General features: G+C 48.0%; 3 protein-coding genes and 1 long non-coding RNA gene across 6 annotated transcripts in view; 2 read left to right on the top strand and 2 right to left on the bottom strand.

Annotated features, from left to right (window-relative positions):
- The window catches only part of LOC116728443 (arf-GAP with Rho-GAP domain, ANK repeat and PH domain-containing protein 1), a 30,731-nt gene extending 18,197 nt beyond the window's left edge, over positions 1–12,534 (top strand). For all 3 annotated transcript variants that reach the window (XM_032576567.1, XM_032576565.1, XM_032576566.1), the window contains exons 4-26: positions 396–824; positions 1,531–1,629; positions 1,932–2,121; positions 2,196–2,291; positions 2,643–2,750; positions 2,845–2,905; positions 2,995–3,115; positions 3,685–3,949; positions 4,023–4,222; positions 4,330–4,415; positions 6,088–6,270; positions 6,351–6,419; positions 6,495–6,594; positions 6,662–6,718; positions 7,263–7,398; positions 8,498–8,597; positions 8,663–8,864; positions 9,093–9,138; positions 9,243–9,457; positions 9,791–10,000; positions 10,081–10,186; positions 10,261–10,402; positions 12,320–12,534. In XM_032576567.1, the coding sequence (XP_032432458.1) occupies positions 396–824; positions 1,531–1,629; positions 1,932–2,121; positions 2,196–2,291; positions 2,643–2,750; positions 2,845–2,905; positions 2,995–3,115; positions 3,685–3,949; positions 4,023–4,222; positions 4,330–4,415; positions 6,088–6,270; positions 6,351–6,419; positions 6,495–6,594; positions 6,662–6,718; positions 7,263–7,398; positions 8,498–8,597; positions 8,663–8,864; positions 9,093–9,138; positions 9,243–9,457; positions 9,791–10,000; positions 10,081–10,186; positions 10,261–10,402; positions 12,320–12,388 (3,290 nt within the window). In that variant the 3' untranslated portion in view covers positions 12,389–12,534. The remainder of the gene's footprint in view (positions 1–395; positions 825–1,530; positions 1,630–1,931; positions 2,122–2,195; positions 2,292–2,642; positions 2,751–2,844; positions 2,906–2,994; positions 3,116–3,684; positions 3,950–4,022; positions 4,223–4,329; positions 4,416–6,087; positions 6,271–6,350; positions 6,420–6,494; positions 6,595–6,661; positions 6,719–7,262; positions 7,399–8,497; positions 8,598–8,662; positions 8,865–9,092; positions 9,139–9,242; positions 9,458–9,790; positions 10,001–10,080; positions 10,187–10,260; positions 10,403–12,319) is intronic.
- On the bottom strand, positions 12,409–18,376 carry LOC116728449 (uncharacterized). Its single transcript, XM_032576574.1, has 6 exons — positions 18,263–18,376; positions 17,324–17,404; positions 16,134–16,427; positions 13,939–14,070; positions 13,767–13,862; positions 12,409–13,696 (listed from the first exon to the last, which is right to left on the bottom strand). Exons 2-6 carry the CDS (start codon positions 17,370–17,372, stop codon positions 13,644–13,646), a joined length of 624 nt encoding a protein of 207 aa, XP_032432465.1. The 5' UTR covers positions 17,373–17,404; positions 18,263–18,376; the 3' UTR covers positions 12,409–13,643.
- Positions 15,321–19,913, top strand: LOC116728450 (uncharacterized). Its single transcript, XR_004340990.1, has 3 exons — positions 15,321–15,493; positions 18,463–18,469; positions 19,903–19,913. It is a non-coding gene; the product is annotated as an uncharacterized LOC116728450 (long non-coding RNA).
- Positions 18,851–22,491, bottom strand: LOC116728448 (GTPase IMAP family member 8-like). Its single transcript, XM_032576572.1, has 4 exons — positions 22,359–22,491; positions 21,919–22,086; positions 20,513–21,136; positions 18,851–19,884 (listed from the first exon to the last, which is right to left on the bottom strand). Exons 2-4 carry the CDS (start codon positions 21,923–21,925, stop codon positions 19,079–19,081), a joined length of 1,437 nt encoding a protein of 478 aa, XP_032432463.1. The 5' UTR covers positions 21,926–22,086; positions 22,359–22,491; the 3' UTR covers positions 18,851–19,078.
- Positions 22,492–22,506: the final 15 nt, after the last annotated feature.

Below are 22,506 nucleotides of genomic sequence, written 5' to 3'. Positions count from 1 at the left end.
CAGACATCATGAAGTTACTGGAGCCAGAAAGTTCTGGTCCAAATCTTTACCGGGCCTCCATGAGCAGGGTCTCCTCCGTCCTGCAGACCCAGAAAGTTCTGCTGTCATCCTACAGAACCTCCGGCCTAGTTCATCATCATGAAGTCGTTTTTTCTGGAAGCTCCATCAGGAATCATCCTGACAAACGTTGCCAGATTGTTCTGCTGGTTCTGGGACTGGTTCTGGTCCTGAATCATTAATCCCGTTTCTCTCTGGTTCAGAATCACTTTGATCTGTTCAATCTCTGTCCTCACTGGTGGGTCCTACATTTCCAGTGCGATCCACCAGGGGGCATTAATGTCAATATCAACCTATGAAATGATGTAACTGATGACATCACTGTCTCCTCCCCCCAGATGAAGATGCTCTCCCTCTCTCCTCACCTCGAAAGTCAACGCGAGACAACTTCCCGACTCTAGACGGAATCACGGACCTCATCGCCGCCAACATCCCGTCTCTGGCTGGAGTCGCTACCAGCTTCAGCGCCTCCGCCCCCTCTGCGCCTCCCCCCATAGACAGCCTAACTGACAGTATCTCCACAACCATTCCTGGGTTAGCTGAGGCTGCTAACGCTGTGGCTGCTAATGCTGAGGCTAAGCTAAGGCCTGCCCCCTCCACACCTGCTGCCAACAGCTCAGACTCTCCGAGCCTAGAAAGCATCATCAGCTCACTGAGTAACATCACCAGCTTGGAGGAGTTTGTTAACAACATTCCTAACCCATCAGCCCCGCCCCTTTCACTTGAGCCACACCCACCACTGAACATGAACGGAGGGAGTCACACAGGTAAGCCATCCAATCAGATTGAGGATCTGAACCAGTTAACCATAGACAGACCTTAGACCAGGGGTCCCCAAAGTCGGTTCTCGAGGACCGGCATCCTGCATGTTTAAGTTCTCTCCCTGGTGGTACCGACAACCTTTACAGCAAGTCAATGCTCTTCTTAGGCCTCTAACGAGCCATCATTTGATCCAGGTGCGTTAAACCAGGGAGAGAACTAAAACATGCAGGATGCCGGTCCTCGAGGACCGACTTTGGGGATCGCTGCCTTAGACGGACCGCAGATGGTCTATAGATGTTCCAACCATGTTCTAGATTGGATTCAATCTAGAACATAGATTGATGAATGCAGAGTTTTGTGCATCCATGGAGCTCAGAGTTGAGCTGCTGCTTCTTCGTGGTCCTGGTGGCTGATTACAGCTGAAGGTAGAACGGGTGGAACCCACAAGGAGGAGCTGGAGGTTGTTTCAGGGAGGGGGGATGACCTGCTTCCTGCTTCTGTAACCAGAGAAAAGTCTGTCCATTCGCCTCTTTTTAAATGACATGGACTGAAGTTCTAGAGATGGGTTCAGACGGTCTTCTTCTGACCCAGAAATAGGACCAGAACCTCTGACCCTAAAGCCTGATCCTCTGGGTTTTAGACTGACCCAGGACAGACAGACATCTTCCCATGGTAAAACCTGCCTGTCCATGTTGTTCTGAACGTGTCCAGATGTCGGGGCTCTGTCGCAGCTGGTCAAGGCATCTTTGGACCCAACCGCAGGAGTCAAGTTTCCATCTATGGAGGCCGCTGGAGTTACTGCTGAGGAAGGTACTGGTACCATCAACCTGTCTCTGTTCTGGAATTTCAGGACCTGTCTGAATCCAGATTCTTCTAAATCTGCTTAAACTGATCTGAATACAGTTATAACCTGTGGTCCACTGATCAAAGCTCTTATAAACCCTGGTTTCCTTTCTCCGGGTTCTACTAGTTCTTGTCTCACTGTCCAATCATTCCTGCCCAGGGTTCCACTGGTTCCTGTTTTACTGACCCAAGTAGTTTTGATCTGTTTCTGATCAGCTGACCTTCCTTCCTTCTCTCTGTCTGATTCTGGTCAATGGTTCTGGTTCCAGTTCAGTCTCCATCCCCTCTGTCCATCAAAGAAGAAGATCCATATGTCACAGTGTTGGGTACTTGGACCAATCAGGAAGAAGCTGAATCAGAGTCGTCCAACGAGGAGGATGATAAAGGCAGTAGCCCCGTCGCCTCTGGTTCTGAGGCATCAGTGGATAAGGATCCTGGTTCTGACCCGGTTACCACCAGGTGAGTCTGTGATGATGATGATGATTTCTCCTTCTTCTAACACTGACGCTATTCTTTCGTTGGTTACCATCTAGAGTTTCACCCAACCAATCAGATCGCTTGAAACCGACTCGACCGGCTCCGCCCCCTCCAAGCAGGAAGTCCAAACCAGTGAAGCAGAAGATTCCCAGGTATGTCCAGGTCCGATGTTCTCTGAGGGATCTCCTTCTGGGTTCTTCTGCTGTTCAACATTTAACTAGAGCTGATGATTGGTTTTAATGCCTCCAGGCGCTCCTATTGGCTGATGCCAGAAACACAGACATGTTGTCATAGAAACCAATAACATTAAAGCTCAGTTTTAATAATGGTAACGTATGGACTCTGAATTCCAACGTGGTCACACTAGAATCATGTGACCAGAACACCTGTCATGTTGACCAGGTAGCACCAGTGAGCAGTGGATCTAACTCAGGGTATATTAAAGGATCACAGAGTAAAACCTGACAGATGCCCTAGTCTGCTGACAGCTCTTTGCTCCGCAGGGCAGCCACCATCAGGGTCTCCAGGAAGAAGGGCGGCGGCGGCGGAGGCTCAGCTCCTCAGAGCGCTGTGGTCCGGGCCAGCTGGCTGGACGTCTGGAAGGGCTTCAGGTACCAGGACCAGAACCTCAAGGCTTTGCAGGGGGGCTTTGGGGGATGGATAGATGGATGGATACCAGGTGATGATATCTTTTCTGTCCATCAGATACAGTGTTCTGTGGGTGACATTGGATGGCCAGCTGATGTCCCTGCGTAAGAAACGAACAGTAAGTGTACTCCTGTGTGCTTTTACCTGTGTGTGTTCTCCGGTGTGTGTCGGCCAGCTGACTGACTGGGTTCTTGTTTTGTGGATCAGGACCGGTTCAGTGAGTTGCTGTTCCATGTCTCCAGTATCACCAACGTGAAGCCTCAGGACAAAAGACGCTTCTCCGTCTACTTCAGGAAGAAACACTACGACTTCATGGCTCACAGTAACGGTAGGACAGTGACGCCTGGACAGAGTCCTGTTGTCTTCCTGGGACTTGGTTCCTCAGAGACTCATGTCTGGTTCATGTTAATATGATTGATTACCTATGAAGGTGCTGTCCACACGTCTCAGGAGAGACAAACACAGACATGGATTCCAAGAAGAACATTGTTAAAAACTCTCTCCTGAATCGCATCCTCATAGGTCTCAGTTTGTCCCTTCTCTTTTCGCCCCATCTCTTGTCCTGAGATATGAGCTGAAGACATTTCTGACTTAACTCTGTCCACTGTTTTAGCCTTGCATAGCTTTAGTCGTGGTCCCTAAGAACTTTAGTAGAATTTGATATGACTTTAGATCCCTCCAGATGTTCTGGTCCTGCTGTGAAGTTTGGTGGAGCTACAGAGTGAGAACAGGAATGTCAGATCAAATCACTTCCAATTCGGACCCCTTATCCATCACCCAGGATCAGACACCTTTCTGGCAGTAGATCAGAAGATGGGAGCATGAATCCTCTGGATTTGTTCCTTTGGTAGGACCTCGGAATCTCATCCTTATTTTCTTCTCCTTTCTTTCCCCCAGAGGTTCAGGAAGGGTGGGTCACATCTCTGTTGGCGACTCGTGGCCTGCAAAGCCCAACCCCCTCTGAGCTACATGGACAGGTCACCTTGAAAGACTCCCGGAGCCGTGCCTATGCTGCCGTCTGGGGTCACGACCTTTGGATTTACCCCAACAAAGACAGCTTCCAGTTGGGCATCGCCTCCTTCTCCGTGCCCCTGAACGTAGCCACGGTGAAAGCGACAGGAAAGCACTCGTTTGCCCTCGTCACCCCATACAAGACCTTCAAGTACTCACCTGTCCGTCAAGCCTTCCTGTCCGCTACGCTTGGCACCACTGCTAACCTTGTTTCTGTGCTATAGTCTGTCCGTTGACTCGTCAAAGGACCTGTCGCTCTGGCTGGATAGCCTGACCTCCACCATCCAGAGTGCTGAGTCCTGCAGCCAGGTGGCACTACGTCTGTGGGAGAACCCCTACAACAAAGTGTGTGGTGACTGCGGAGCTGCCAATCCTGAGTGGGCATCGGTTAACCTGCTGTTGGTCATCTGCCATAACTGTGCAGGTAGGAAGCAAACAACTTGTGGGCGGAGCCACTGAGGATGTGGCTACCAAAGGTACTGCTAGAGACCAGACTGCTCTGATTGTCCATCAATGTCTGTCTGCTCTCAGCTCAGCACAGAGTTTTGGGAAACAGCCTGTCCAGGGTCCGCAGCCTGAGGATGGACAACAAGACCTGGACTGAACCACTGATACAGGTGAAGCCTGAAGGATCAACATGTTGGGAAACGTAGATCATTGTTCAGATTCATACAAAACTAAGCTTTAAACACGTGGGGGTTGGTACCGTTTACTCAGTGGCAGCAGCTTCAACAGAAGACAAAGCTGGCTTTCCGAAAGTCTTGCTACACAAGGCGAGATGAGCAACTCTGGCTACATCTCTAAAAATCTCCTGTAAAACCATGAAATCTCTCTCATACCCAACATGGTAGCTGTAGAAATGCAGGGATATTAACTAAAAGGCACAAAGTAAGAATGTTTTATGCTTAACTTGATGCTGATTGACTGGTTGGGTATAAGTTGTTTTTCATCTGAGGAGGGAATACCCTGACAATAGTTAGAGTTTATCACTGTGGAGGCGAGCCAGAACAGATTCAGACATACACATCACTAACTGTTGCTTGCTGACAGAGACATAGATCAGTCTCAGGTTGGGGCACAAAGGTAACAGCTTAATTATCAGCAGCAGCAGCAAACTGGAAATGCAGCTTTGAGCAAACATGCAGGAAGAGTGAAGGTGTTAAGCATTCTAAACACCCCGGGTGTAACGGCCAAGGCTGAAAACTAAAACATAAGTTTCCTTTGGGTGATTCTGAACTGTGAGGAGGACTGATAGGTCTGAGGGTCTGAAGTAAGGGGCTCCTGTCTGGCTAAAGCTGAATAATTGGAGGTTTAGAGGTCTAAACTTCACTAGAATCACCAGAACGACTCAAAATGTCAGCAATCTGGCTGCAGTGTTTTGGTTCTTGATAGCAACACGGAAACAGCAGAGTGCTTTACTCAGGAAGGGCTGTCTCCAGAACACTACGTACATATGGTGTCCTATTACTGCCAAAATTAAGACTGAACCACTGATACAGGTGAAGCCTGAAGGATCAACATTGGTTCTTCAGGGAAATCGTCTTATGAGGCCATGACCATTCCAAAGCTTGGAGAAGCTGGAGTTAGCTCTAGATAGGCTAGCATTATCATTGGAGAACCTAGTGTTTGCTGTAGGTAGGCTAGCATTAGCTTTGGAGAAGCTGGTGTTAGCTGTAGGTAGGCTAGCATTAGCATTGGAAAAGTTGGTGTTAGCTGTAGGTAGGCTAGCATTAGCATTGGAGAAGCTGGTGTTAGCTGTAGGTAGGCTAGCATTAGCATTGGAAAAGTTGGTGTTAACTGTAGGTAGGCTAGCATTAGGGTTGGAGAAGCTGATGTTAGCTTCAGATGGGCTAGCATTAGCCTTGGATAAGCTAATAGCTAGTATGCCTGGGATAGCCACTCACGCCTCGTATTTTCTTCTTTAAAGAAATCTGTATAAATAAACATGGTTGCCATGCTACATCTGTATGTGCTACCATGTGTTTTGACATATTTGACTGTAATCCAGCGTTAGTCCAAACATAAACATCCTGAATTATACAAGCTGAAGTTAGCCTCTTAACTGCTAAAGGGAGATTCCACCATATTTTCCCCATGTTGAGGATCGCTCTAGTTTAAAAAGTTCAGACTCTTCAGTCATGGAGCAGACAGTTCGAGTTTTGTTAAACTTTGATTTGTGAAAGTTTGGTGAAGGCCATGTTGGATCCATGACCTGAACAAACCTGAGCGTTTCAGTCGGCTGAACCTGCCACACAGGAAGTTCTTCCTGACCTTTCTCCATCCTTTCAGCTCTTTGTCACCTACGGCAACCGGCTGGCCAATCAGGTGTGGGCTCCAGCTGTGCCGGCAGCAGACCAGCTGCATCCGGAGGCGACGGAGCAGGAGAGGGCGGCGTTTATCCAGAACAAATACAGCAGGGGGCGCTACAGGCGAGTCCACGCTCTGACCTCCAGCCGCTCCATGATGAACCAGGTGAGAGCAGAGGCGACCGGGTCAAAGGAAAACGGATGATTATGATGATGATGATGTTGATGTTGTTGTTGTTGTTTCAGAGGCTGTGCCAGGTGGTTGTCAGTGACGATGTGGAGGAAACAATGTCTCTGATCTGCTCTGGAGCCAAGGTCTCTCTCTCTTAGCTTAGCGCTGCACCCTCTACACCCCCGAACCATCACCTGAACCATTCTACCTGTGTGCAGGTGTCTTCGTCTGACCCTCAGAGCCCCTCCCCCATCCTGCTGGCTGAGAAAGCCAGCCAGGCTCTGCAGATTGAGTTGCTGCGTCTCAACGAGTACACAGGTAAACCTCACCTGACCTCACCTGAGGTCACAGTTGAAGCCTCTAACACACCTGTGTTCTCCTGCAGAAGTCCGACCTCACCAGCTTCAACCAGCCAACAGGAAGCAGGCCTCCGTCCCCTCAGGTGAGGCTCTACCTTTGACCCTTGGAGCAAAGACACCATGACTGCCGAGGTTAGATTCCTTCTGAACAGAAACACAAAGAACCTGAAGACTGCTGGACCAGAACCAGAACCAGAGCCAGAACCAGACTGGGGTGTAGGAAGTCCTGGCTGTTCTGAGAGTTTGGTTCCGGTGTGGTCAGACCTCATCAGAAGTTGGACCCAAACCAGAAAGGCTCTCTGGTGTCACCCCAGGCTCAGAACCGGCCAGGTTCTGATTGGGTTCTTCCATCACAGCAGAAACATTGCAGTACCCAATGCCGCCTGCAGAGGGAGCTGTGGGTCCGTAGGAGGCTGAAGACCAGCTGCTATCAGAACCAGCACCAGAACCTGGTGGCCCAGTTCTGATGGTGCTGGTTCTGTTGTCCATGCCAGTGGTTCTGATTGGACCTCAATGCTGTCTCCTCCCCCTCCCAGAACGCTCTGAGCCTGTAGTCGGCCCAGTGCAGTGTGTCCACCAGGAGGCGCTCTGTCCCTTTAAATAATGTGTTCTGTGTTACCTGGGCAGGTGAGGAAGAAGAGGAGGAGGAAGAACTCCATGGGAAACTGGAGGCAGATCGCTTCTTCTTCTCGTTGGAAAATGATTCTGCAGCCTGTGACGTCCTGGACCTGAGAGAAGTTCTGTCCGTTTTCCTCAAAGACGGGTAAATCCAGATTATGAACCGGATTAGAATCCAGATCAGAAACCACATCAGAAACATTAAACTCAACCAGTCAATCAGAAGTCATCAGTAAAAATAATACTAAAAGATTAATTAATTTTACTTGTAACAGAAATTAATAAATGATAAACAAGTCCCAGAAATCTGTCGTGATTCCAGAAAAATGAATTATTCCAGCTGAAGTGTGAACACAAACCTCCATCATGATGCAGCAGATTATTTCTTTTGAATCCTCACTTGCGTGCATGAGAACCGAACGTGGTCCAGATGTTTCCAGAGGATTGATTTTTAAAAAAAAATTTTTTAAACAAATGCTAGCCACTAAAAACAAGATGGTGGTTATGGCTGTCAATGAAACTTAATTTTTGCACAAAATTTGCCATAATTTATCACGGATTAATACTTTTGGTATCAAATCAGACATAACTGGACACAGAAATATTTCGTGAAAATATTTGGATTGTAATGAAGAATGTATTAGCACTAAAATCAGCAGTAGCACAGCACAGCTAACCAAAGTTAGCTTCACCAACCACTAATTCGCGAAACGAGAATCTTAGCTCCACTAATCATAAACTACCAAAAACATAGAAAACTAGCGAAAGATAACACTAAGCCTCTAAACAAAATAATTATTAGAAGCTGACTGTAAGTAGCTAAGCACTTAGCAGAAGCAGCTAACGATAACCATAAAGACGACTGTCTCAGTCTGTGTTTCATCTTCATGCTTTTACGGTTGATGCCTGGAGTGAGGCTGGCTAACAGCTAGCTCCTCAGTTTCTGATTCGCTTTAGAAGATTATGAACCACCGGATGAGCAAAGTGGAAAACAAATGATGAGGCAGTTGTTTGCCTCAATTGGTCTAAAAGGCTTCAAAATTGATCTAAACGACTTCCAAATGACTGCCATCTCGAAAAGAAAAATGGCTGTCGAAATATGAAAAGACCCGAGGAGTTAGCATGCTAATGCTAGTCAGAAGACGAAGATTTTGATGGACATGCTGCAGCCTCAGGACGCTCTTCCAGCAGGAATGACTCATTCAGTTTTCCAATTCTGATTCCGTGACCTGTGGCTATTTCAGGTCGGCGCTCCAGTTTGAGATGGTGACGTTAAACGATCACATCATCTGTGACGCCGACAACAGCGACTCGCTGCAGAATCACCTGGTGCACATCCTTAAGGTAGAAACCTGCTGCCGTCGCCGTTGACGCCGAGGCAGACAAACTGACCTCTGCCCTGCCTTCAGGTCATTCTACCAGGGGGGGTGTCCTACGCCGAGGTGGGCGGGGCCTCAGCCGTCAGCAAGGTGCGCATGGTGGACGTGGGCGGGGCTTCCACTCAGTCTGATGCCTGGCTGGTGCTGTGGGACGAAGGAGTCAGCCTCCACCCGGTGGAGAGAGCCGGGCAGCGCAGCCTGACCTTCCCACTGAGCATGCTCAGTCCCACAGGTAGAGCTGCACTGGCTGACGCCAAGATATTCACCCCCTAAAAATATTTACACCCATAAATAATCACACCTTAAGGAAATGGATGTTTATAGTCATTTTTTAATTTTGACTGCAACTTCCTGTTCTTTCTAGAGAAGACACACCTGTACCCCCATCAGGTTGAGTTGATGTAAATTTTTTTCCATTTCTTCATATCTTGAGTCAGTTTGGATCTCTTTCCTCTTTCAGATATGGTTTTGTATGAAGACACCGTTACCTTGGTAACAGCAGAAAGGTGAGTCTCTCACACACCTTCAGTCCAGTCCAAAAGTATTCATACGGAGAGCAGCTCCGCCCCAGCTGTGATTGGCTGAGCCTGGACAGGTGTTCTCCCATCAGGACCGTGTCGTTACGCTTTGAGGAGCAGCGCAGCACTGAGACCATGTTCCAGCACCTGAAGAGAGCTCTGGCCAATCAGCATCCAGCTTCTGAGGGTCCACCTGCAGCCAATCAGAACCCAGCTAGGCCGAGTCAGATGTCGATGACTGACGGCGCCGTGAAAGGTTCTGTTTCCCCGGCCATCCACCGCTGCGTCTCACACATCACCACCTACGGTGAGTCTGGGTCAGGAGTCCACTTCCTGTTGCCACAAGCTGCCAACAGGAAGTGGACCAGAGAGCTGCCGGGTCAGAACCTGGATTATTCTGGTCCAGCTGTAGAACCTGAAGCAGAACCAATGGGGTCCATGTCCAGATCAGTGGCCCACGTCTGATTCTGATAGACCGGGTCGGTCCAATTGATGGACCAGAACCAGTTTGGTACCAAAACCTCCTGACTGACCTGGTTGCCTCCAGCAGAACCAGAACTGCTGTTGATCTAAACTGTGCTGAACTGTGTTAAGAGTGTTTCCATGGAAACCTGAGTGGGCGGAGTGTACTTGTGTGCAGGGCTGAAGGTGGAGGGCCTGTACCGGCGCTGCGGCCTGGCGCTGAAGGTCAAAGAGCTGGTGAAGGCCCTGATGACGTCACCAAACTCCGCCCCCCTGGAGGCTCACGAGCAGGGCGTCCTGGACGTTGGCTCCTCACTCAAGCAGATCATCCGGGACCAGCAGAGCCTGGTGCCGCAGGCGGAGCTGCAGCAGTGGCAGAAGGCTGCAGGTACTCCCCCCCTCTCCCCCACCCTACAGGTGAAGCGTCTCCACCTGCAGCCACCAGTCTAACCAGTTACTATCTCCCAGTGATTCCAAAGGAGCGCAGCAGATTCAAAGAGTACCGACGGTTGCTACGGCAACTACCCCCTGACAGCAGAGCCACCCTGAACATGATGTTTGGACACCTTTACATGTAACAGAGCCGAACCCTGACATGATTACCTGCCTGATGCCCACCTGCTCACTAGCTCCTCCCACTCTGTCCAGGGTCCAGGTGTTCTCTCAGGACAACAAGATGTCGGCCCACAACCTGGCCGTGGTACTGGCGCCCTCCATGTTCCAAGTCATGAGCCAGGACATGATCGCACTCACCAGAGAGTTCATCATCCACCACAACCTGCTGTTCCTGGTGAGCGCCGCCGCCACTGCACTGCCTGAGACTCAACTGAGAATACACACCTCTGATACACACCTGAGAAATCACCTGAGAATACACAACTCTGATACACACCTGAAATACATCACAGAATACTCCTGAGACTCATCTGATACTCATCTGTTAGCTAACTATTAGCTACCTGTTAGCTACCGGTAATGTAATTGTTAGCCATCTGTAAGCTAACTGTTAGCCATCAGATAGCTACCTGTGTCTAACAGAACCAGAACTGACAGCGGTCGGAACATCGTTAGCGGCTTTGAGCGGGACTAGCTCTGGGATTGGCTCTGGACTAGCTCTGGGATTAGCTTTGGATTAGCTCTGGCATTAGCTCTGGGATTAGCTCTGGGATTGGCTCTGGGATTGGCTCTGATATTAGCTCGATAGCTCCAGCCTGAGCCAGAGCCCAGCTAGCTGCTTAGGCAGGAAAGGTCAAAGAATTACAACATAAAACGGAAAAAGAAAAGTAATCTTTACAAATTACTGCAGATTTTCACCTTTGACTCTAACGTAGCTTTGATTTATTGTTGATGTCCCTTTACTGCCTGAATTTATTTACAATTATACCGAAAATTCAGATAACAGATACGAAGTTAGCCTTTAATCCATCCATCCATCCATTTTCTTCCGCTTATCCGGGGTCGGGTCGCAAGGGAAACATATTAAGAAGGGAGGCCCAGACTTCCCTCTCCCCAGCCACTTGTTCCAGCTCCTCCAGGAGGGAATCCCAAGGCGCTCCCAGGTCAGCCGAGAGACATAGTCCCTCCAGCGTGTCCTGGGTCTTCCCCGGGGCCTCCTCCACCTTTAATCCAGTGTTTCTCAAACTTTATCAGGCTGAGGACCAGTTAACCCATTTAGCAAGCTGTCATGGACCAGCTAACCTGAAATTTCCCCCTCGATAATAACAACTTATTATATGATGCAACCTGAAATGAAAATAGTCTTTTAACTCACATATTATTGTTTTCTTTGTTCATCTTAATGAGAAGAGTGGTGCTGTTTGGTAAATGTGACTGGCCACGACGAAGCCATGAACACTTGGGTACTTTGAGTTATTTACAGATTCTTAAAGTGTCTAAGCTTTCCAATGATGTCAAACACAGAAATAAAAAAAAAAAGCGTTATGTGCATTAATAACATTTAGCGCTATTTGTGATTCAGAAGCACAATTAAAGAAAAACAGATTTGAGTTGCTTTAACAGAAATAAAAAATCCTTTTCTGCACCGTTAAATATAAAATTCATTAACCCATTTCTATCAATTGTATTTATTTAATTCAGTTTAATAATTTTTAATTAAATACAAATGACAATTGCTGTTGACCTGAAAGCAGAGCATCATTCATTACCAAGTAAAGTTAGAAAAACAAAGAACAGTTCTGACTAACTGATTCCTACCGTTCAAAGGAATCCAGTCGCTAGTGAATCAACACTCAGCAGCTGTGACTTAGCTTCCCCTGGTCATAGAATATTCCTGGAGTTGTTTTCTTTCCACCTGTATCTGCAGCTTTTCTTTTGAGTGACACGGTTTAAAACCAGTTTTCCATTATTATTTTTAACACAGTCCTTTGGTAAGCTAGCTGTACCGTCGCACTTTGAGCAGACGTCACGCCAAATAAACGGTCGTTTACGTGCAGCACCTCGCGGACCACTAGGGGGCGCCCGCGGGCCACCAAACGGTCCGGGGACCACAGTTTGAGAAAGGCTGCTTTAATCCAGTAAGGAGTCATAATAACCTGACATAAATCTGACCACTAGATGGCAGTGACGCGAATCCTTTGTGTCGAGGAATGGTCCAGGTGTGTTGAGTAAACTTGAGCTCTGATTGGCTGTTGCTGGTGGACGTGAGGCTGAAGGGGATGCTCATGGTTCTGATCCAATCTGTGTGCAGACTCCAGACCGGAAGGATGAAGACAAAGCAGAAGAGGATGATGAAGAGGAGCAGATCACCCTCCTGTGATGAAGTTTCTCTGATTTTAATGCCTGAATATTTCCTGATCATCAGAATCTTTTTTAAATCATGACCTGTTTCTGTCCTTTGGGTGTTGGTTCTGATCCAATCTCATGTAATCCCACTGAATCAAACAATAAAAGCCTTGTGTCTACTGTGGCGCCCCCTGCTGGGCGGCTCTGTGTCTTTACTGCTATCTTAAACATGGAGGTGGCCCACAGAACCGCTGCTTTGGTTCTGCTCACTGGAGGACATCAGAACTGTTTCCCTAAGGCCCGGTACATGAACCGGGTTCATACCAGAACTTCTGGACTTCCTTCAGTACCAGGCTCACCTGAAGGAGGGGGAGTCCTAAAGCTGCTGGTCGTCTGCCTGTATACTAATTGTCTTCCTTAGAGGACAGAGTCCATGTCCACCATGATGGCGTCCTGCAGTCTTCGTGGCGGCCATCTTTAATCTGCTGGAGGCGATCTGGAGGATTTTCTGAGCTCATGAATGTTTGTCAGCTTCCTGTTTCGTCCTCAGAAAGTCATTTCATTCCTTGAGGGTTTTATTCACTCACCCTCTGTCCTCTTCACTGCAGAGTAACTAGTTACATTTACTCAGTTACTTCAGTAACTTTAAGATGATGTTTATTCAGGAGTAGCTGCAATACATAGTACTTTAACTTTAATGTAATATTATCATGACTGGAATAGGATCTCTGGATCCTCAACCTGCGGTGATGTGTTCCTGCCACCAGGTGAAGCTCCAGATCACTTCCTCAAGTTAACAAGTCACCTCTGAGATGCATCACCATGACAACCGCTCTGATGACCTTTATTCTGAAACCACTTCCTGTCCCATTAATCAGAGCTCCACCGGCTTCCTGTGGCCTGATGCTAAGCTGGTCCGGATGTGTAACATCACCAGAACCTTCTCCTGGGTCACAGAGCGGGCCTCCAGTACCTCCAGGACCTTCAGGACTCTGGGACCATCTGGACCTGCAGCTGGTTTATGAACAGAGTCCTTATCCAGGTCTGGTTCTGAATACATGAAGCAGAACCAAGCAGAAAAAGCTGTAAAGGACCTGGCTCTGTCTGACAGGAACCGGGCCAGACCTGAAGAGAAAAATGTCAGCAGGTTCTAACATCAAAGTCTGGGTTCATTTTTTTTTTATTTGGTAGAAGGGAAAACAGTTTAACAGCTCAGCCAATCACAGCTGAGTGCCGGCCCCGCAGTGCTCTGATTGGCTATCTCTGCAGCGCAGCGCTCTGATTGGCCGTCAGACATAGATGTTCTCAGCCGGCTCAGCAGGAACTGCAGGATAACAGGGAACTGTGGAGAATAGGGGGAACTTCAGCTGCAGATCAACACAGAGGTCAGAGGTCAGAGGTCATGTTTTTACCATAAATAGGTTCTTCCTCCTTCTTTTCCCCCTCCTCTTGGTCCTTGTTGCCATGGTTACCATGCATCGCCATGTAGATCTGGGTGTCCCTTTCACCTGCAAAACAGGTAGTCAGTGACTGCCGGCATGTTATGGTTGGAGAGAACACCTGTTGGCTCCGCCTTCCTCTGACCGGCTGCTGCACTTGAAATGCTGGACCTGAGAAGCCTCCTCTTCCACAGGAGGAAGGAGATGATGAAGAGCAGCAGGATTAGCAGCAGGAGGAGCGAGCAGACGATGGCAGTCATCCTGGACTGACTGCTTTCTGGGGACACAGAAATTTGTGGATGGTCACGGCTACGACCTGGTAGCAGGAAGCTATCACCATTCTGATGCTGCTGATGAGTGATGATAGGTCGACACCAGGAACCAGACTACTGAACTGCATTAGCTTTGGAGAAGGTGACCATGCTCAGGCTGCTTGACCTCTGATGCTAATGACCTGCAGTGGAAGGCCTACAACTGAAGGGCTACAGTTAGCATTGGATAGGGTGGGGTTAGAATTGGATAGGCTAATGTTAGCACTGGATAAGCTAATATTAGCAAAGGATAGGCTAGTGTTAGCATAGGATAAGCTAGTGTTAGCATTGGGTAGGCAGGAGTTGGTACTGGATAGGCTAGTTTTAGCATTGGATAAGCTAGTGGTAGCATTGGATTGGCTAATGTTAGTATTTTACAGGCTAGTGTTAGCATTGGAAAACTAATGTTAGCATTGGATAGGCTGGAGTTAGCAATGACTATACTAGTGTTAGCAATGTATAAGCTAGTGTTAGCATTGCATAGGCTACAGTTAGCATAGGATAGGGTGGGGTTAGCATAAAAACGTTGGTGTTAGTATTTGATAGGCTGGTGTTAGAATTGGATAAGCTAATGTTAGTATTGGATAGGCTAATGTTAGCATTGGATAAATTAATGTCAGCATTGGATAAGCTAATATTAGCAAAGGATAGGCTAGTATTAGAATAGGATATGCTAAAGTTAGCATTGGATAAGCTAGTGTTAGCTTTGAATAAGCTAATGTTAGCTTTGGATGGGCTAGTGTTAGCATTGGATAAGCTAGTGTTATCATTGAATAAGCTGGTGTTAGCATTGGATAGGCAGTAGTTGGTACTTTATAGGCTAGCGTTAGCATTGGATAGGTTAATGTTCGCATTGGATAGCACTGGATAGGCTGGAGTTAGCAATGGATATACTAGTGTTAGCAATTGATAAGCTAGTATTAGCATTGTATAGGCTAGTGGTAGCATTGGATAGGCAGGAGTTGGCACTGGATAGGCTAATGTTATCATTCCATAGTCTAGTTTTAGGACTATGAAAAACTAGTCTTAGTTTTAGCAATGGATAATGCATGTTATCCATTGCTAACATGCTGGAGTTAGCAATGGATAGAGTAGTTTTAGCAGTGGATAAGCTAGTGTTAGCTTTGGATAAGCTAATGTTAGCATTGGATAGGCTAATGTCAGCATTGGATAGTCTAGTTCAGGGGTGCCCAAAGTCGGTCCTTGAGGGCCGGCATCCTGCATGTTTTAGTTTCCTCCCTGGTTTAACGCACCTGGATCCAATGATGGCTCGTTAGAGGCCTAAGAAGAGCATTGACTTGCTGAAATGGTTGTTACTACCACCAGGGAGAGAATTAAGACATGCAGGATGCCAGCCCTCGAGGACCTACTTTGGGCACCCCTGATCTAGTTGTAACATTGGATAGGCTGGAGTTAGCAATGGATAAGCTAATGTTAGCATTGGATAGGCTAGTGGTAGCATTGGATAGGGTGGAGTTAGCAAGGAATAAACTAGTGTTATTAATGGATAAACTAGTATTAGCATTGGATAAGCTAGTGTTAGCATTGGGTAGGCTGTGGCTACAGTACGTAGCTTGCCCCCATCAGTGAATCGGTAAATGTAGCGTGACCTGTGGACCTGAAAACAACCTGCACACGTAGAGAACGTTTAACATTTATGATCCTTTGTTGAACTTTCCGTACAGACAGAAGTGGCTACAGGTGACCAGCTAATGCATGCTAGCCTTTACAAAGCTAGCTAGTATTCTCCTTCTCATTGGCTGGCGCTGGTTGCTGAGTTCCCTGTGTCGGCCTATCAGTCATTAATCAATAATCATTAATTATTAATCAACAATCAATAATCAGATGGGTGGTTTCAGGATGTATTTACTCCAGAGGGAGGGAAGCAGCCCCACTGGCTGAGGAATAGTCTTAAATTTGGCCTTAACATGGTGCCATAAGTTTTGTTGCGGGTGGTTCTAGTGAAGGTGGAGAACCTCAGGCTTCATAAACACCGTTTATGGAGGCTGTTGGTGTTTGCTGGACTCACCTTCCACCTGCAGGTGGAACACCTGCTTGTGTTGCCTATACCCCTGTTGGTTGTAGACCTCCAGGGTGTAGACTCCAGAGTCCTCTGGCTGGACACTGCTGAAGCTCAGCGACCCATCCTCCAGCAGCTCACAGCGGCCGTGGTGACACCTGGTATTCTGGTTGTCCAGCAGCAGGCGGGGGTGGGTCCACCTGAAATGCAGTTCGATCCCCTTACGCCCCCTTCGAATGTCAGGCAACAGCTTGAGGCTCTCACCGCTGGTTCTAGTTACGTTGGTAATGTCAGCAGAGGCAGCTGAGGTCAGAGGTCACACACAGAGAACATGTGATGGATCAGTACCTTACCTGTCCACCAGGTGGCACTGTTATTTCCCTTCAGATATTGAAGGTTTATCACATCTTTATCAACCAGATTTAAAGTTTCATATCCTTCAAGTCTTTGAATCATTTCCTCCCACATTCTGTTCACAAGTTACAGCAGAGATGAACTTCCTGCTGCTGTCCAGGAACAACAACCTTCCCTCAAAGACATCTATTCATGAATTTTTGTATTTAAATATTTATATAATATCCTGGTCGTTTGTATTTTTCATTTGTTCGTTTATTGCAGCCTTAGAATTTGCCCCATAGACACAAAGAGGACATGTGGAGAGGAAACAGAAACAGTGTTCGCTCCCTTCAAAATAAGAGCATGAATATACAAGACTAACTACCTAAAGGATTCTTTACAGTCGAAAACAAAACTTCAACACAGATGTTGAATTTTATTTGACTGAAAGTTTACAAACGACCAAGTAAATTTCTGCTTTAGAATTAATCTGGAAAAAATAATTTAAGGGAAGACAAGCATGCTAACTGTTTTCAAAGTTAGCTAAAGTGCTAACGCACTATAATCTAAAAATGACCTCTACTTTTAGTGCATTAGCAGCTGTTTTCCTCCACAGTCTGAGTGAAGCTGATTCTGAGGTTTAAAAAAAACATCTGATTTTAACATTTTATCAAGTTTATTTGATTAAAAATGAGGGATAATGATGGTATTTATGGCTTTGTTTAAGGCACTGTTTCCATGGTTACGCTTCACATTGGTAAGCCTGTGTGGTTTAACCAAATCCTGCTGGTTCTGATTTATGAATAAAGGTGTCACCATCATGACCCATGTGGTTCTGGTGGGAACAATGAAAGGTCACTAACTGTTTCTCTTCATCATCATCACCAACAGGATCGTCACCCAGGGCAACATGCTGAGACAGCTGGCTCCACCCCCCCACTGATCTGTGGAGAGGAAATGCAAGTCAGTGGTCAGAGTGGGTTTGGGTCACATGACTTCTAACAAGACAGAACTTACATCCTCCACCCACGCACCAAGGTGCTTCGAATACATTTACTTCACAAACACATCAGACATGATGTCAAACCATCAGAATCATTATCAATTATATTGAGCATTGTTCCAGTCATCAATAATCAAAGCAACTCTAACCAGGTTCCTGGTCTTAAGTGAACTCAGGGTTTCGTCGGTATTTCTGCTTTCTGGAAGTCTGTTCCAGATCTGTGGTGCATAGAAACTGAATGCTGCTTCTCTGTGTTTGGTTCTGGTTCTGGATGCAGATCAGAACCAGCAGACCTGACTGGTCTGGAAGGCAGCAGGTGTTTAATGTAACGAGGTGCTAAAGCCCTCGATCTGCCTCTAAACCTGCAGAAAGAGAAAAAACAGAAACTAGAACAGATAACGGCGTGTTTAATAATAGAATCTCAGTAGAACAAACACGCTTCATGCTATTGGCTGATGCATTTACTGCAAACCGCAGCCAAACACACACACCCCCACACACACACACACCTGAGACTGACTGTGTGTGTGCCTGTAAGGTTTCTCCATAACCTTACAGGCATGGACTTGTAATAATGTTCACAAGTCGCCCCCAAATCCAGAGCCCTGAGTGGAAACCCACTACACCAGAGACCACCATGGACCCAGAGGAGACACCCCTCCAGAACCCCCAGCATAAACCGTCATACTAATATTTTTACTATGGATGTTACTTTATTCCTAGAGTGTGTTCATGTACTGGTTCTGACCTGTACTGATTCTGACCCGTAGGGGTTCTGACCCGTAGCGGCTCTTCCTACCTGAGAGTTGTTGGTCGACCCGAATCGCTGCAGATCCGACTCAAAGTGGAACCAAAGTGAACCAAGCAGGAAGTGAGACCAGAACCGAGCTGCTGCTGTTCCTGGAGGATTCTGGTCCAGTTCTGGTCCAGACCTGGATCAAGATCAGTTTCTGAATCAAGGTCAGATTCTGGTAGGATCTCAGGACCAGGTATGTGCAGGAGCGACGTCCCTATAGATGAACCCAGTGAGAACTGACTGGACCATACAACCTTCAGCAGGAAGTAGGTGGTGTCTCCCCCTGCTGGTGGAGCCATGAACCAGCAGAGGGTGTTCTGGGCCCAGCTGGTTCTGAATCTGAACATTCGGTTTAATAACTTGAGAGCAGTAGGAGAAAGTAGCAGAGGAAACTTAGAAACCTTCAACAGAAAGTAGACAGGGATTCTGGGTAATGTGGGATGAACAGCAAGCTAACAGTAAGCTAACATGGTGGCAAAACACTGAAACTACAGACTAGCTTACCAATAGCTTCCCACATCCTGATGCTGCCAACTGGGAGTATGAATACTTTTAACGAGCTTCATGAATAAAAACGTCACGATACGAATCCAGATTTATGAAATGTTAGAAATTTATTATAAAATCATCCAAAAATGCAAAATAAAAAACAGAAATATTTTGTTCTGCAGAAAAATTAAAACCGTTGTCTCTGGCTCAGCAGCAGAACCTGGACAGACCCGGTCTGGTTCGACAGGACTGTTCTGAAACAGAGAATGCTCCAGATATATTCAGAACTGGAGCCAGAACCAGAACCGGGTCTGGCCCCGTGTCTCTGGTTCAGCAGCAGAACCGATAGTTCTGGTTATTGACCAGCAAAATCTGGACCAACCCGACTGCAGACAGAACCCTGAGCAGACCCGATCCTCTCAGTCTGCTCCAGAACGTCTGACCCGGATCTGGTGGCCGGTTCCAGTCAGCTGGGCTCAAGAGCCGGCCCGAGTTCTCTTGGACCATCTGGTCCAGCAGGTGTAGGAACCGGTCCACCTGGACCTGGTCCCGGTACTGAGTGTTATCCAGAACTGCGTGCCTGCCGCCGCAGCGGGTCAGAAGGTCCGACACGTAGCTGCTGGCCTGGACCCGGTCAGTCAGGTTCCGCCCCCCCAGGGCGTCTCCGTGGGTGAACAGAACTGCAGCATGCCGGGCCAGGTTCTGGTTCTGGTCCAGCAGTCGGGTCAGCAGGCGGAGCAGCTGGGTGGAACCGTAGCTCAGCCGGCCGATCTTCAGCACCAGAACCAGTACGTGAGGTCCCGGTTCCGCCAGGTACATACAGTTCCGCAGTTCCATAACCAGCCGGTTTAGGGTCAGAACCTCCTCCGACAGTCCAGCCGAGTCCACCACAGTGAGCTGGACCCGGCCCACCTCAGCAGAACAGCGCTCCGGGTCTGACCGCACTTCGGCAAAATCCGAGTCTGGTTCAAAGCGCCGGAACCCGAGCAGAGTGTTCCCAGCAGAACTCTTTCCAGAACCAGCTGGTCCGATCAGGACGATCCTCCTGTCCCTCAGCGGGGCGGAACCAGCAAAACCATCAGAACCATCTGGACCATCAGAACCTGTGACCCGGTCTGTCCCGTCACTGGAAATTTCTGCAGGACCAGAGAAAGTGGGGAGAAAAGTATTCACACCCTTCCAGTTTAAACCAGTTTGAATATCAAACAGAACAATCGACCCAACAGAGCCAGTGGACCGCTTGCTGTCTCCTTAAAGGGCCGGTACCATGTTTTCCATTTTACCTTCAGTTGTTATAAAAATGCTTCATAATAGAAATTTTACTTTCTGATTTAATGCCTTGAAATTGTGCATCTGTCTCTTTAAGAAACTCCTTCTCTTTCTGAAGCTCCGCCTCCAGGAAGTCATCCCAAGCTCCTCTGTTAACCCTTTGCTATTATTACCAGTGTTGCTCTGAGCAGCAGCTCCTATAATGAGCTCAGCAGTTCCACCAGCTGTTTGCAAATTGCTGCTGGCTAGTCTGTAGGAGCTGAGTGAGGGAGGAGCTGAGTCTCGAAGGCGGGGTTAGGTCCACCCAGGCGTTTTGCACAGCTGAATGGTTGCCATGGAGATTAAAGGATTTCTCAAACATGAAAGAATCAAAGAAACACTGCGGGAAAAACATTAGAACCCAATATAAAGTCAATATTACATAATACCACCTCGTTAGTTGGCTATCTAATTAGCTTGCTAGCTCGTTATCTAATTAGCTCGTCAGTTCTTTACCTGCAGGTAGCAACAGGTGTCCAGCCTTGTCCAGTAGCTCCTGGACCTGCTGTCCTCCACCGTCCTCATTGTTGAACAGGTGCATCCGCCCATAGAACCTACGAGCCACCTCCGGTAGCGAGCTCTGCTCGTCCCTGAACACAAAGTCCCTCAGGGCGGCGTCTCGTAACGAGGCGGCCTCCCTTAACGGGGCAGCCTCCCTTAACAAGGCGTCCTTCAGGGCGTCTCCATGGGTAAAGAGCAGGAAGCAGCGGTTCAAGCCTTCCCCCCCGACTGCCCTGAGGGATGCCTCAACCGCCCGGTTCTGCTCCTGGGTGAAGCGGTCCAACTTCAGAACCAGCAGGAACAGGTGGGCCCGGCTGGTCCGCTGAACTTCCTGGCAGCAGAACCGGATCTGTTCCTCGAACTCCAGGATCCCGGCCGTGTCCACGACCTGGACCCGCGTCCCGAAGACCCGACCCACTTCCTGTCTGACAGGGATGCTGCTGGGACTGAAGGACGCCCGGGACATGAACGCCGCGCGGCCTAGGATGGTGTTCCCCGACGCGCTCTTCCCCACGCCAGAGTTCCCCAGCAGGACAATGGTCAGGTCCGGTTCTGGTTCTGGTTCCATGGCTGAAGGTCCTGCAGGACAGAGAACGTTCATCATGGGGTGCTGTGGTGGTGCAGGGGTTAAGCACAACCCACATAAGGAGGCCTTAGTAATGGAGGCGGCCATCGCAGTTTCGATTCCCGGCATGGTGACCTTTGCCACATGTCTTCCCCCTTCTCACATTACCCACTTTCTCGTCAATTCACTATCAAATAAAGGCCACTAGAGCCAATAAAAACCTTGGTCTGTCTGCTGCTGCAGGGAACTAAAACCAACACTGCTGCTGATGCTGGGAGCAGCCATATTGAAATGCAAGGACCGGCCATATTGAAACACAAAGTCGGCCTTACAAGTCATAACTGGGAGAGTTGGAGACTCTCCAGAACTGAAGGGGGAACTATTTCATACATTAGATAATTTTTCTAATAATAAAAAAGTTGTAAACAGTAAGTGTCTGCAGCTTTAGAAAATAATTAAGAGTAAAACCAACAACTATGTTAGTGTTTGATAAATGTTCTAACAAATCAAAAGATTTTTTTTTTTTTAAAAACAACAGTGTAAGATCGAGGCTCATGTGGGAAGTAGCGCCCCCTTCGGTTCTGGAGTGCAGTGGAGCATGTTAAAATATGGTATGGGTCTGCTGCCAGGCCCCGCCCCTTTCTGAGAATAAATCCTGACAGCTGATTGGTGAACCTGCTCACCAGGGTCCAACACCCTGGCTGATTCTGAATTAAACTTTAGATATTTAAGACAAACTGACTAAATTATTAGTTTATAAAGAGCTTTTTACTGAATCATGGCCCGTCTAGCTTACCGTACATGCTGGACGGTCTGAATGGTTCGGGTTAGAGTTCTGCTGGTGAGAGCCGCAACAGAACCATCGGAACCATGATGGACCGACGCAGCGGGACTGGGACCGATGGGTCGGTGGCCTCCTCTTCTTTTCCCTCAGGTCTCATCCATCCGGGTCCAGGGAGTGAAGCTACGGAACCGGAGCAGAAATCAGCGCTTAGCTGTGGTTCTGGTCCAGAACCGTACCCGAATCTGAACTACTCAAGATCCCACTCATTCCTGGTTCCGTTTAAACCGACAGCTGAACTCATCAGAACCAATCAGAGAGCAGAACCTACAACCGCCTGAGCTGCAGCTCCAAAACCAGGCTGGTAACGAGCTCAGGTCCAAACCCCACCGGGGCCGAACAGCACCGTGCAGGTTCGGAACTCTGACATCACAACCCAACCAGAGCGGACTCACCTGTTCAGGTTAAACGATTCACACAACTTAGAAGCCGCAGCTGAGTTAACTTTCTGAAGGGATTTACTTTCGCTTCGTCACTTCCTGTGTGCTCACGGGAAGTGACTGTACAACTGCGCAGGCGCATCGCGGCTATATTTATGCATGC

The sequence above is a fragment of the Xiphophorus hellerii genome, chromosome 11, assembly GCF_003331165.1.
Source record: "Xiphophorus hellerii strain 12219 chromosome 11, Xiphophorus_hellerii-4.1, whole genome shotgun sequence".
Lineage (NCBI taxonomy): Eukaryota > Metazoa > Chordata > Actinopteri > Cyprinodontiformes > Poeciliidae > Xiphophorus > Xiphophorus hellerii.
The sequence above is the reverse complement of the archived record's forward strand: the minus strand, read 5'-3'. Positions and strand labels throughout refer to the sequence as shown.